Source organism: Culex pipiens, chromosome 2, assembly GCF_016801865.2.
Source record: "Culex pipiens pallens isolate TS chromosome 2, TS_CPP_V2, whole genome shotgun sequence".
Lineage (NCBI taxonomy): Eukaryota > Metazoa > Arthropoda > Insecta > Diptera > Culicidae > Culex > Culex pipiens.
The window spans coordinates 6,437,864-6,452,100 of NC_068938.1; the positions used below are offsets into that span (position 1 = coordinate 6,437,864).

At 32.0% G+C, this 14,237-nt stretch overlaps 1 protein-coding gene across 3 annotated transcripts in view; it reads right to left on the minus strand.

Annotated features, from left to right (window-relative positions):
• The window catches only part of LOC120417912 (ankyrin repeat domain-containing protein 29), a 364,199-nt gene that overhangs the window by 30,970 nt on the left and 318,992 nt on the right, over positions 1-14,237 (minus strand). For all 3 annotated transcript variants that reach the window (XR_008211973.1, XM_052707274.1, XM_052707275.1), the window contains exon 4: positions 5-103. Coding sequence is in view for 2 of the 3 variants with exons in the window: in XM_052707274.1 (XP_052563234.1) it covers positions 5-103 (99 nt within the window). In the remaining variant the exon portion in view is untranslated. The remainder of the gene's footprint in view (positions 1-4; positions 104-14,237) is intronic.

The window sequence follows — 14,237 nt, forward strand, 5'->3', positions numbered from 1 at the left end:
TTACAACTCGTCTCGCATTGGGGTCCGCCCCCTGCTCCAGCAGTTCTATGACGCAGGCCGTGTGTCCCCCGGCTGCCGCCAGAATTAGCGGAGTTGTGTAGTCCTGAAAGTGGAAACGAGAGAGGAGGAAAACGAAAATCTGTTAAAATTTTCCGCATTCTTCAGCAATGTGGTACTTCCGGTGCACTGAAAAAAATATTTGAAAGATGATACTGAAAAGTCTTGTAGAGCTTTTGATCACATTTCCCACAGTGTAAAGCTTGCAGTCCTCCAACATCAACATCAGGTCTTCACAACAAACGAGTACCGTCGTGGCCAAGTGCTATGAAATTAAATTACGTAACACAAATCCTCGAGAGGAGGTTGGTAGGAGAAGTAGGCTAGGAATTGACGTACCGAAGCCAACTAGATGGAGGAAAGTGGAAAATTGAAAATATGACAAACACGAGAGCCGTTCCCATTAAACATTTTAAATTATTCAAGAAGTGCACACAAAAACGGCTCTGCTGCTACGGTAGTGACGGGGAGGATCATGTTTTTCGAGGATGAAGGTAATTTTTTGCTGTTTTCAGTTGATCTTTGGAGGACTTAGTGTGACGAGACGTGATTTTGATTATAAATGTCGTGGTAAATTTTACTATGATTTTTGAATTTTATTCTTTTTAATTAATTGAAAAACAAAGTTAGTCCTCTGAAAAGACTGAAAAGACGAATGCATTGAAAAGTTAAATTTCTAAAGTAATTAAAATAGTATTAATCATAACTTTTTATATTTTTTCTAAGTTTTAACTCATTTGAATTTAAATTGTATCTACTGGATTTTGTTTTCATGCGTAAAACGCGTGGCAGTGCGTGGCCGAATGGTTACGCTGTCCGCTTTGTAAGCGGATGATTCTGGGTTCGATTCCCATCTGCTGCAACCTTCCATCGGATGAGGAAGTAAAATGTCGGTCCCGGCCTTGGTTGTTAGGCCGTCTAGTCATTCCAGGTGTAGGAGTCGTCTCCATGCCATAAGTACAAACAACACACCAAACCAAGCCTACTCCGGTGGAATCGCTGGCGGCGGTTGGACTCGCAATCCGAAGGTTGTCAGTTCAAACACTGGGGTGGAAGGTTCCTTGGAGTAGAAAGAGGTTTGGGTGCTCTCCCCATTCAAGCATTTAATATTTTTTTAAATAAAATTCAAAAGACTCACCGAAAATTTCGAAGTTTATTTTATGAATTGTTAATGTTCTTGAACATTAAAAATGTCTTCTAAAAAAGTGTTCAAAAATTAGTAGTACCTTAGGATGTTTTTGCCCATTTTTATAAATAGAATAAAAAATAGGATGGCAAAAAATTTAAATATTTTTTGAAAATATATGTTAAGCAGTTTTAATCCAATCAGAATTCACTAAACTAATATTTTGGAATTTAAAACAAAATGATAAAATTATGAAAAATCAATCATTTAGTAATCGAAATATGCTATAGGTAAAAAGCTTAAATTTGTTGTTAACAAATCAAAAGTTTCTTCTTAAGCTCATATTTTGGCATGATACAGATCAATTACAGATTAAACTTATAAATACAGATCTCTCACAAATTGTCGTTGCATCACATACTCAAAATACTCTTAATTTTGTAAAAAACAACGCAAAAAAGAGAAAATTAAGTATTTTTTTTAACATGAAGTTAAAGAATATGGTCAAAAATCTGAAGAGAACTTGTGTGTTAAAATTAAAGAATAAATATTCAATATTTCCAAAAATTTTCCTAAATTTTCTACTGCTCAAGTTTGCGTATTCAAGCAAATGCAAAAACTAGAAATATTCATTCGAATATGCAGATTTATTCAGATATTTTTAAATTTTGGACTGTGTATACAAAAATTAAGATTTCAAGCCTAGATTTCAACATTTGGATGAAAAAAGTGGTTTGAAATGTATTTTACAAGCGTCCAGTTGCTTTCCAATCATTAGTTTTAAAAATATCGATGTATAGACGATTTATTTTTGCGAGAAAAATACTTTTCGTGGGACTGTACATTGGTATTTCATGAAACTTCAAATGTTTTCAAAGGAGTTCAAACATGCTAAATTTGATTGATTATAAACGCAGAAAAATGCATTTTAGCTGGTTTTCGGTCAGTTAAACTAATTTTTTTATTAAAATTTTGAAGTTTTTCAGAAAAAAAAATTGTGTTCTTTTTTCAACAATTTTTTTTTAGTCTTTTAAGTCCATTTAAATAATGTTTTTTTTTGTTTAAACTGAAACTATTCAAACAATACCTAAAACTTAGCCGAAGACACCAAATAGATCGTTGGTTATAGAAAAAGTACACACAAAGTTTCATCCAAATAAAAAAAATACCGACATATTCGTTGTCCAATGTTTCAGAGAATTGATTTACATTTTAAAACGTTTATGTCTTAATTTATAATAAAACTGATCTTTTTTAATACTGAACTCCACATAAAAAAATAAAACTTTAAAACAAATAAATATTTGCATAAATTCGTCATTTTTTCAACGCAGGCTTTACCTTGATCATGCTATGAGCATTTTACTATACTTTTGGAATTGGAAAACATATTGTAAATGCAGCTTCACAATACATTTGCTTCTAAAGTAATTTTAAAAACATAAAAAATACATTAAATGATTTGTTATTAAAACAATTTTAAATAGTTAAAAATGCTTCTTATAATTTTTTTAAGGAGCATATTTCCTCATCGTTTAAAAGAATGCTCATATAACAATCTACCTGCTTCTTCCCAAAATCACAAATAATAACTCAAGTGTCCCCTTTCCCCCTTGCTCCCACTCTCTCAAAGTGACTTTATCAGCAACGGCTCAAGGGTAAGGTAAGTGCAAGGATTTGCTGCTCACACCAGGGATCACTTTTGGCTTGCTGGCTTTTATTGGATTTTAAGCCGCCCCCGATGGCAAAATTTGATGGAAGATTGAAATTTCCAAAAACCATAATCTACCTTGGGTAAGGGTCAGGGTGGTGATTGTGATTAGTTTCATAAGGAGTAAATAAAAAAAATGATTTCAATTGACAAAATTATAAGAAAAGTCATAATTTCATGATTTCTTTTTTTTCGTATGTTTTATGCCAGAATTGATAAATCAACCCTACCCTAACAAAATTTCGCTTCCAGACACTTACTTTCCACCCGGATTACCCTGCAGGCTTATCTACGACGCCGTTGCGGAAGGTACCTATCAGCCTCCAGGAAATATTGCCCATCCTGTCTCCTGTGCTAACCTTGGCACCACACCAATCCTCATCTAACTAACCAAGCGGGCCAGCCCAGATATGCTAAATGGGTTCCGCCTACGCGCGCGCGCTCTCCTTAATTTAATTGTGTCCCTAAATCTCTTTAAAGCACTTTTCATTAGCAGCAGCAGCTCAAAGCAGTAAAATCAGCCCAACCCCGTCCGATGGATGGTGGTGACCGAAAAATCGGTAACACTTCTGCTGGCCACCAGCGTTGGTATGGTGTAATCTGTTACTGGGTCACAGTGGGAAAATGGGTTTAAAAAATGGGTGAAATATAAATTTGGAGTGATTCATAATAATATATTTATTTAGAATAATGACTTGGTATCAGACAATAATTTCTTGAAAAAATATAACTAATCTACTATGAAAACAAAAAATTCAACAAAAAATCTGGATTTTAATTTTTCGTCAAAAACTTGCACAGTAGATGGAAATTATAACTTAAAAATTAAACAAAAAATATTGTTTGCTAAAAACTTTTGGCAACTGGTACTATCAATGGATTTGGCAAGAAAAGGAAAGAAACATCTTTAAAAAAACCTATTTTTTATTATATTTTAAATAAACACGACTTAACATTTTTTTAAGTTATATTAAAATTCATTCCAAGAGACTGTGAAATGTTCAAAACAATTTGAGTAATAGTCACTTAAAAAGAACAGGGCCACTCATATCCCATTTTCGAATACCCAACTTTTTCCCGACTTTTTCAGAGTCTTAAATAAAAGGCACTCTTGCTCAAAGAATGATTGCGTATTAAAAATTGATTTAAAAAAAATGCCTAGAGTATTATTTGGAATGGTCCTAAATCATAGGGAATCCCAAAACTTATCAAAAAAATAAAACCATCCACATTAACGACCCCCGGGTCTTTTGTGGTCTCTATTGCAAGTTTCTGCTCGAACCTTGGAGTCCGAAGGTTTGAATGGGGAGAGCACCCAAACCTCTTTTTACTCCAAGGAACCTTCCACCCCAGTGTTTGAACTGACGACCTTTGGATTGCGAGTCCAACCGCCGCCAGCGATTTCACCGGAGTAGGCTTGGTTTGGTGTGTTGTTTGTACTTATGGCATGGAGACAACTCCTACACCTGGAATGACTTAACGGCCTAACAACCAAGGCCGGGACCGACATTTTACTTCCTCATCCGATGGAAGGTTGCAGCAGATGGGAACCCCCCCCCCCAAAACTTATAGGACCTTTAAAAAACATGAAATCTTGATATTAACCACTAAACAAACTATATAAAAAACGAGCAAACAATTTAAAAATATGTCAATTTGAGTAAAAGTAGAAAATTTTTAAATTTGATTTTTTTTAAAGTAATAATCAAAACATTCATAATTTGAATTTAGAGAAATAAATAGCAAAAATAGCAAAATAGCAAAATTAAAAATCTTATAATTTATTACGAACTTTAACGTGATTAGTTTTTTAAAATGAAAGAATAGCAAAATGTTAAATATCACAGTCATATTTAAAAAAAATCAAAATATTTTTTGAAATTTAATTAAAATAATGTTAACATTACGTTTCCATTTGAATTTGGGTGATTTTTATGTGTAGTAAATACTACTAATAATTTATCATATTTTCAAAACATTAATGTTTCTATTTCAATCTCAATGAAAAATTTACTTTGATACTTAAGCTTCAATTCATGCGGTTTTTTTTTAGAGACAAATCCTCGAAAAAAATGGCAATTCAAAAATTTTATATCTTGAGTTAATTATGTCATTTTTACGATTAAGATATTTTTCAAAATTTAAAAATTATTTTTTTTGTGTTTCTAGTTTAACACGAACAACTACTATTTTTCGATAATGAATCTAATTTGTTTACTTTTACTTAGAAAAAAACGGAAATAAAAAGAATTAAAAAATGATTAAATGGATTTAGTTTATCTTTTAAAATATTATCTGCAAAAAAACTACTGACAAACTCAAATTGGTCTTTTAAAAATTTTATCAAATATATTTAAGAAATCTTAAAAAAGAAATAAAATAATGAATGAGCTCTAGTACTTCTCGACGATAGCCAAACCAATGAAAAAGGCTTTTTATTCTCAAATTGATTAAAAACCGAATACATTTAAGAAAAAAAAATGTACAAAATATTACAATATCATACAGGAGTTCAAAATACTATTCAAGCAAGTATGCTTGGAATTCTCGACTTTTCCCGACTTTTGGATAAAAAATTACAAATTTCAGACTTTTCCAGATTCTTTTTTTGTAAATCATGTTTAAGAATGAAAATCACAAAAAAAAATAAAATAAATTGCACATTTTGCCAAGCATTTTACCCTTTTTCCAATAAACATGTTGGCTCCATTTTCAATGCTTTTTTTTGTTATTCTCAGCTAAAAATATATTTAAAATATCTACACAAAATCTAAAAAAAGCATTAATTCGTCCAACCAAACCCCACATCTAGACGGTCTTTATTCTGGCCAAACCATCAATATTTCAGTTTTCAACCAAATTACAATCTTAGAAAGAAGTCCTTTTATTTTTTTAGGAAATAATACTTTGATAAAAGCAATTTGTTGAAAAAAATGTAAAATTGTCAATTGTAAAAATAAAAGTATTCAATTAAAAAAATACTTCGAAATGAGAGGAACCGAAGAAAAAAATTTTAGATTGTAGAATTGATACTGTACTATCGGAAAATAAAAGAAAATTTTAACAAAATAAATGAAACGAAAATTATTAGAAAAATTTGTTGGAAAACTTTGTTTTATAAAACAAAGAAAGAATGTTTTGACGTGGAAACTAGAATTGCTCGACGTTGCCTCAAGCATAAATCGAATAAAAATGGAGTAGGAATGCTTAACTGGAAATTTAATTTCTTTTCATTTAGCAAAATGTTTTAAATGAAATAATTTGATAATAGAAGAACCTTTTACGTAAAAAATAAATGATTTGAATTGAAATAGCCTGTCAAAGCCATAAAAATCAATTTAATAAACCTCAAATTTTCATCTATTTCAACCCACAATCCACAATTATAGTCCAACAACACGCAAAGTGGGTTAGTTCCGGTGGATTTTTCAGCACCAGAAGCAGCCTTCAACAAATAGGCAGCTGAGACTGTTGGCATAAATTAAAAAATCCCACCCAGAGCAGCAGTAGTAGGCGGTGTGGCAATCGCCAGCAGTGAATAAATTTTCACTTTTTTGAATTATTAAATTTTGGGCCGGATTTTCCCGCAGGGTCCGCGCTCGTGTTGCCATTTCGTGCCTGGATTGGGGGTGAGGGTGGAGAGGGGGAGATGAAGAAGTGAAGTGAAACGGAAAGGAATATCTCATTTTCCGGAAGAAATTTACGCCACCTTTGGAGTAGGGCCCTGGCCCGGCGCGAGGTTATTTTAGGTCGCGCGCGAAGCGCAGGAGGCTATGAGTGAAAGACTTTTAATTGGAACGGGCTGAAGCTGGAACCTGGTGAGAGTCGCAAGGCATGCTTCGATGATGTTAAGTTATGGCGACAGAGAATTAAAGAGGTTTGAGAGGAATTTTGAGAAATCAATTAATTATGACTTGTAATGTAAATAACGTGGTCAGAATTGGAATGAAGTTGCAATATTAAAGTCACCCTCAACGAGTGACAACCATCCTGTCTAGGGCAAATAAATCATCCAATTTCAGCGGAGCCTGCAAACCATAATGAAACCACTTTGAATGCAAATTTGCTTACTTCAACTAAGCACTGCAAGTGAGTCCATAACTCACCGCAACCACACACCCAGTCCGGTGGCTACACGTTTATCAGCACCCAGTCACATTGATTGCGAATGAAATATTCACGGGCCCATGAGTGAATCAATTACCCGAGCACTAAATCGATTAAATTAAACTATTATTACTATCATAATAGCTCAGCTCGGTACACAATTTTCCGTTCGTTCCCTCCTCCTTAGCTACTTCTACGCTAGATGTACACGTTAAACTCAACTTAGTTGGAAGGGGAAAAGTTTGCCCAAGTCCACTTTCTTGGCCCCGGCCTTGCGAGAAGAAAATTCATTGTATTTTGCCTTTAATATTATGTCCAGGTTCGAGTGGATGTGTGTGCGCTTGTGGCTTCTTCGTGGCCTCAACCCACAACTCCCCCTCCAGCTTCCCGGTGGCTTATGGATTTGCAATTAACTTAATTGATTAGTATAAACATACTTCAGAGAGAAGAGTGGAGCGCTCAGAACTGTTTCATCGAGTGGTTGCTAGCGTAGCGTGAAGAAGTCCAAGAAGAAAACGAAGCATATGGGTCATTCCATCTCAACTGTGCACGAAAAAGTGCAAATTTGAAAATTACCCTCTCCGATCCTGCTCAAATTTGGCAGAGCTGTTGATACTATCAAAACATGCAAGAATCCCGAATTTCATCCAAATCGGACCACCCCCTCCATTTTTGTACCTCCCCAAAAAATCGACTTTTTGGCGATTTTTGACCAAACCTCCTAGTTTCAAACGGCGATAGCTCAGGAACCACAAATCTTAGAGGGTCGGTCTTAGACTCAATTTTGAAGGAAATTGGACGTAGAATCCATTTCCGTGATCAAAATGTTGATTAATTTATTTTTTCTACCTGTATTGCGCAATTGAAAACTTTAAACGGCCGTATCTCAAAACACCCCAACTTATTTTTTTTATTTGACCTCACCATCGTGTTCCCCGGCCAATTTTACATAAGAATCACTTATCGACAGAAATGAATATGTTTTGTTCCAGAGATATCGAATTTTAAAGTTTTGTGTTTTCGAGATTACCTACATTAGCTTCATTCGCCGCATCTGCTAGAAGCACACAGGCGGGCTGATCAATAACTGCTACCTGGTGTTCTGGGAGATAGTTAATTTAATTTATCTTTTTATAATTTTACGCAAATATTTATTCAAATGGCTAATAGGGGAAATTCTCGTATGTTTGGCAGGTTAAGTCAAAAAGCCGTAATTGCCAATGGTAAACAAAGCCTATTTTGCATCGGTATCCGACCTACTTACGAAAAAACAAATTTCAAAAATGCTTAAGATTGTTCATCAACTCGTCTCTCAAGTGCCCCAAACTGAAAAAAAATAATTAAATCTTGTTACAATTGGGAGAAAAACAAATATTAGTGTCGGAGGTCACGGTGGCTCTTACGGCTTTTTGAAAACTCACCCGAGATTTTCACTATTTAAACAACAAAATTTGCAAAACTTTTGATAGAAACTTGCTTGTTCACTTCTTTCTTATTGAGCTATTTATCACTCGATTTCAGTTGAAAACGCTTTTAATCAGCTGTAATTGAATGCCAAAGCGCTGATATGGCAACATTAGAAGAACGCTGGAATTAGATGCTGTTCCCCTACCTTGATCAATCTATTTTTGTGAAAAAAATATTTATTGGGTTATTTTGAATGCACCGTTTATTTACGTGTTGCTAACCGTTTTAGAGAACCTCCGAGGCCATGACTAGGGCCTTTATCATGGGCGGTAGCAAAATAGTAACATTCAGCAAAAACCCCAAAACCTGCTTTATTATTATTATTATTATAGTTTATTATTGACACTTTACCATAATTTGGCAAATCTCATTTATGGGTTAAAAGATTGATCATATTAAATCAATTTTTATATTGTGAGCCAGCTCCATTTGATTAAAAGATGATTTTGGTCAAGGTACATTTTATTTTAAAAAAAAAATCCTTTATACGTGAGGACAGCAGCCGTATTGTGTTCCAAGAATCCAAGAATGACAGAAGAAAAAAAAACACTGTTGTTCGGACGATGTCGTAATCATCGCAACAAAATTTGGGGAATTAGCCGCTTTGCAGCAGATCAAACTTTGTGATTTTCTTACATTTTTCAGTTTTATACTTTACAGAAATCCTTTTCCTACTCCTTGTGATCGTCCTTCACTAGAGTACAACAAATCAACAAATTTTATTCATTTTAATTCATATTTTTAACTCAATAATGTATCGTGCACTTATTGTTCAGTGTTACTAACAAGATTAATTGCATTTTGCATCGGAATCCAATTCTGCCCTTTACTGTATGTCGTTATTGCTCTGTCCTGTGGGTTAGCACAGAAATTCACTTCATTCATTGTTTTTAACAGATAAACATTCGCGATTAAACTCCAGTTTCCTACAGTGTTATACAGTTATTTTTTGCCCAATTTGATAAAGATTATTTATGATGAATTATTATTTCAATAAATGACCAGGTAGCAGTTATTGATCAGCCCGCCTGTGTGCTTCTAGGAGATGCGGCGAATGAAGCTAATGTAGGTAATCTCGAAAACACAAAACTTTAAAATTCGATATCTCTGGAACAAAACATATTCATTTCTGTCGATAAGTGATTCTTATGTAAAATTGGCCGGGGAACACGATGGTGAGGTCAAATAAAAAAAATAAGTTGGGGTGTTTTGAGATACGACCGTTTAAAGTTTTCAATTGCGCAATACAGGTAGAACAAATAAATTAATCAACATTTTGATCACGGAAATGGATTCTACGTCCAATTTCCTTCAAAATTGAGTCTAAGACCGACCTTCTGAGATTTGTGGTTCCTGAGCTATCGCCGTTTGAAACTAGGAGGTTTGGCCAAAAATCGCCAAAAAGTCGATTTTTTGGGGAGGTACAAAAATGGAGGGGGTGGTCCGATTTGGATGAAATTCGGGATTCTTGCATGTTTTGATAGTATCAACAGCTCTGCCAAATTTGAGCAGGATCGGAGAGGGTAATTTTCAAATGCTGTTCCGCTTCAGATGGAATGACCCATATGCCATTTTATGTGGCTTTGGCCGGAAAGGGCACGGAACTTAAGGTCTGTGATCGTTCTCGGTTCAGTTCCCCGCCAAGTATTTTCCACCCAATCGCACCGAGAGATGGCCGTGCACTTAAGTGTGTAATAATAAGTACAATTGGATTGTTTACTGTAAGCGATTGGATTGTTAATCTGAGTCATCATTCTGGAAATGTACGGACAAATTTTATGACCTAGATGAACATCGATTTTCTTAAAACTGAATTCTGAGATGCAAATCAATAACTTAAGTAAATAACTATCAAATTAAACATAAAAAATTAAGAGTAATGAATTAATAATAGAATGATTTAAAAAATAAAGAATAAATATGTAAAAAGAAACCCGCATCAGTATCGCCGAATCATCGGTATCATTATATTATTGGTAAGGTATTTAACCAATAATAAAATGATACCGATGATTCGGCGATACTTATATTTATATTTAGATTTTTGAGAAGCAAGAATTTTGAAAAGATCACACAATTTTGGCTAATCGAGTAGGACATTCTGAACACTATAATTTTCGATTTTCAATAAAAAATAGCTTTCTAGCCAATCGCTATTAAAAAAAATCATGGCTGGAACAAAACAATCCATCAGTCAGGCACTATAGTCCAAAAAATGAAACATAAAAGAAAAAAGGTAAGGAGTACAAATACTGTCAATTCATTTTATAAAAAAAGTAAAAAAACATTTTTAGAGCAAATCCATTTTTTTATCAAAGCCCTGATGAAGCCAAAGAAACCAAATTGATCAAACATTTTCTCATTGAGTTACAGATATTGGAAAATTCTAATAGTTTTTTTTTTTTTGTATCAACAGTTCCTAAACCTGTATGGAGATTTATATGGAAAATCCAAACATAAATACAAACTAGCTTTTATGGACGTGAAGTATGGATGGACAAAGTTTCATACAAAAATCTCAACTCAAATAAAAAATAAAAATATTATTTTTTTTAATCGAATTCTTTTAATCACAATCATCAAAGTGAACCTCTAATTTTTAACAAAAATTGAAAAAATAAAGTAATTTTTTTTTCAATCCAGTTTTTATGTTTGAATTAACAGGTTACAATCAGTTTAATTTGTGTACAAAATAGAGTTTTGGAGTTCCTTTCAGCTGTGTGTTACACATAAATTAAAAAATTAAATGAAATTAAAACCAATAAATGAATTTAAAAAAATATGAAAATTAATTGAAGTTAAATCAAATTCAATGAAATTTTAAAAAAATAAAAATTGAACGAAATTAAATTAAATTCAATGATAAGATAACATTAAATATAATAAATTGAAAGAAATTAATCAAAAGTTATTCAGAATTAATGCAAACTGAAAAAATAGTAAAATTAATCAAAATTGAATAAAATTAAATAAATTCAAATCAATTTGGAAAGAATTTCATAAAATTTAATTTAATAATCAAATGAAATTCAATTAAATTCAATAAAGTTTAGTAAAATTAAATAAAATTCAATAAAATCCAATAAAATTCAATAAAATTCAAAAAGATTCAATGATATTCAATAAAATTCGATAAAAATTGCATCAGATTCTTTTTATTTTAATTAATTTTAATGATTTTTAATGAATTTTAAAAATAAATAAAACTTAAAAAATTAAATAAGGCCGATGCAAATATTTTTTTAACTTTATGTCCCTCGACTCTGACCAGAGTCGAGGGGGGCGAAAAAAAAAAAGTATAAAAATTGAAATCACGAGCCATGGTTTCAACATTAAAATGAAAAAAAAAAAGTGTTTTAAAATGCATTATACACCTGTCCAGTTGTTTTGCCATCATTAGTTTCCAAATTTCTAAATTTAGACGAAAATTTTATTTTTCTCAAATTTTTTTTTTGCGGTGCTGTACAAAAAAAACAAAAAAAACATTTTTAAACTAGCCCAAACATGCTAAATATATCAATGCAGAAAAGTGCATTTTTGATGTTTTCAGTTAATTAGACTTCTATTTTCATGGAAATTTTGATGTTTTTTGGAATTTTTTTTTTTGCCTCCTGATTGTTCAAACCAATTTTGAAGGGGAGGGTGACATAAACTTTGAAAAATATTGAGAAAGAATTGAACAAAATTAAATAAAATTAAAATTAATTAAATTTGATTAAATTAAATTTAATAAATTAAATTTAATCAAATTAAATTTAATTAAATTTAAATTAATTAAATAAAATTAAATTTAATTTAAACAATTTCAAAAAAATCAATAAAATTCAATATAATTGAAAAAGATTCGTTGAAATTCAATAAAATTCAATAAAGATTTGAACCAGCCTCCGGCTTAAAAACTCTATAATAAAGAATAAAAAAATTATTAAAAATTGTATCAGATTCTTTTTAATTTTATATAATTTTATTGATTTTTGCCTTCCTCACTGAGGTAAGGCTATAATCCTGCTCTAAAAATGAACTTTGTAAAAAAACGTCGTTGACCCACCTTCATGTATACATATCGACTCAGAATCGAAAACTGAACAAATGTCTGTGTGTATGTGTGTGTGTGTGTGTATGTGTGTGTATGTGTGTGTGTATGTAAGTATGTGGCCAACAAACTAGCTCAAGTTTCTCGGCACTGGCTGAACCGATTTGACCCGAACCTGTTGCATTCGACTTGGTTTAGGGTCCCATAGATCGAGTTTTATACAGATTGAAGTTTCGATAAGTAGTTCAAAAGTTATGTATAAAAATGTGTTTTCACATATATCCGGATCTCACTTAAATGTATGTAAACTATGTCCGGATCCACCATCCGACCCATCGTTTGTTAGGTTATCGAAAGACCTTTCCAACGAGTCCAAAACATTGAAGATCTGGCAACCCTGTCTCGAGATATGGCCCCTTAAGTGATATTGTTGTACTTTTTGGAAGCCGGATCTCACTTAAATGTATGTAAACTATGTCCGGATCCACCATCCGACCCATCGTTTGTTAGGTTATCGAAAGACCTTTCCAACGAGTCCAAAACATTGAAGATTTGGCAACCCTGTCTCGAGATATGGGCCCTTAAGTAATATTGTTGTACTTTTTGGAAGCCGGATCTCACTTAAATGTATGTAAACTATGTCCGGATCCATCATCCGACCCATCGTTGGTTAGGTTATCGAAAGACCTTTCCAACAAGTCCAAAACAATGACGATCTAGCAACCCTGACTTGAGATATGGTGTACTTTTTATTCCGGATCTATAAAATAGATGAAAATTGTGTACAGCTATTGTTGGTAATGAGTGAGGAAGGCTCCAACCACATAGGTGGATTAAGTTAGTTTTATTTAATAAAAATACATAAAATAAATTGAATGAAATAAAATAAACAAAATTTAATAAAATCCAATTAAATTAAATAATATTAAATAAAATTAAACAATATTCAATAAAATTAAATAAAATTTAAAAAAATAATAAAATTCAACAAAATGAAATAGAATTGAATAAAATTAAAAAAAACATGAAAAAGAATTGAGTAAAATTCATTAAAAAAAAATTGTATAATATAAAAAAAATGTTCAATATTAAATAATATGAAATAATATGAAATAAAATAAAAGCAAATTAAATTAAATTACATAAAAATTCATAGAACTACAAAGAGATAAATTGACTAAAAATAAACAAAACAAATAAAGTTCAATAAAAATTTAAATAAGATAAAACTTTTTTTCTTTGATGTCTGTTGATAGTAAACATATTGACAAAAAAATCGAAGTTTCAAAGCCGTATGTGCTATGATTTCCGAGGTGCACGGTATCAAAGTATAAAATGAGCGTTAAAATTCTTATTTTTCTAGAAAATAGTTTACCATGATTTTCAAATATTTTTAGAGTTTTTAGTACCTGCAAGACGGCATTTATTATTACCAGTGACAGCAGAATGTCAACTTCATATTTTTGACTATTTTCGTGCATTGAATGAATTCAAAAAAATAATTCCTACGGCCTAATTACATTACGATTTAATTTTACAGTTCCATGTAGAGGAAAAACATTTTTTTTATTGTGTGTAGGACCTCATTGTGTATTATCTATACAGATTGAGTACAGAAAATAATAAAATTGATCGAATATTAGTTTTATTGGTAGTTAAATTCAGGCAGGTATTCCATTATGGGGAATCACAAAAAAATGGCCTTTACTGAAAAAAATACTTTTCCCACATAAAAT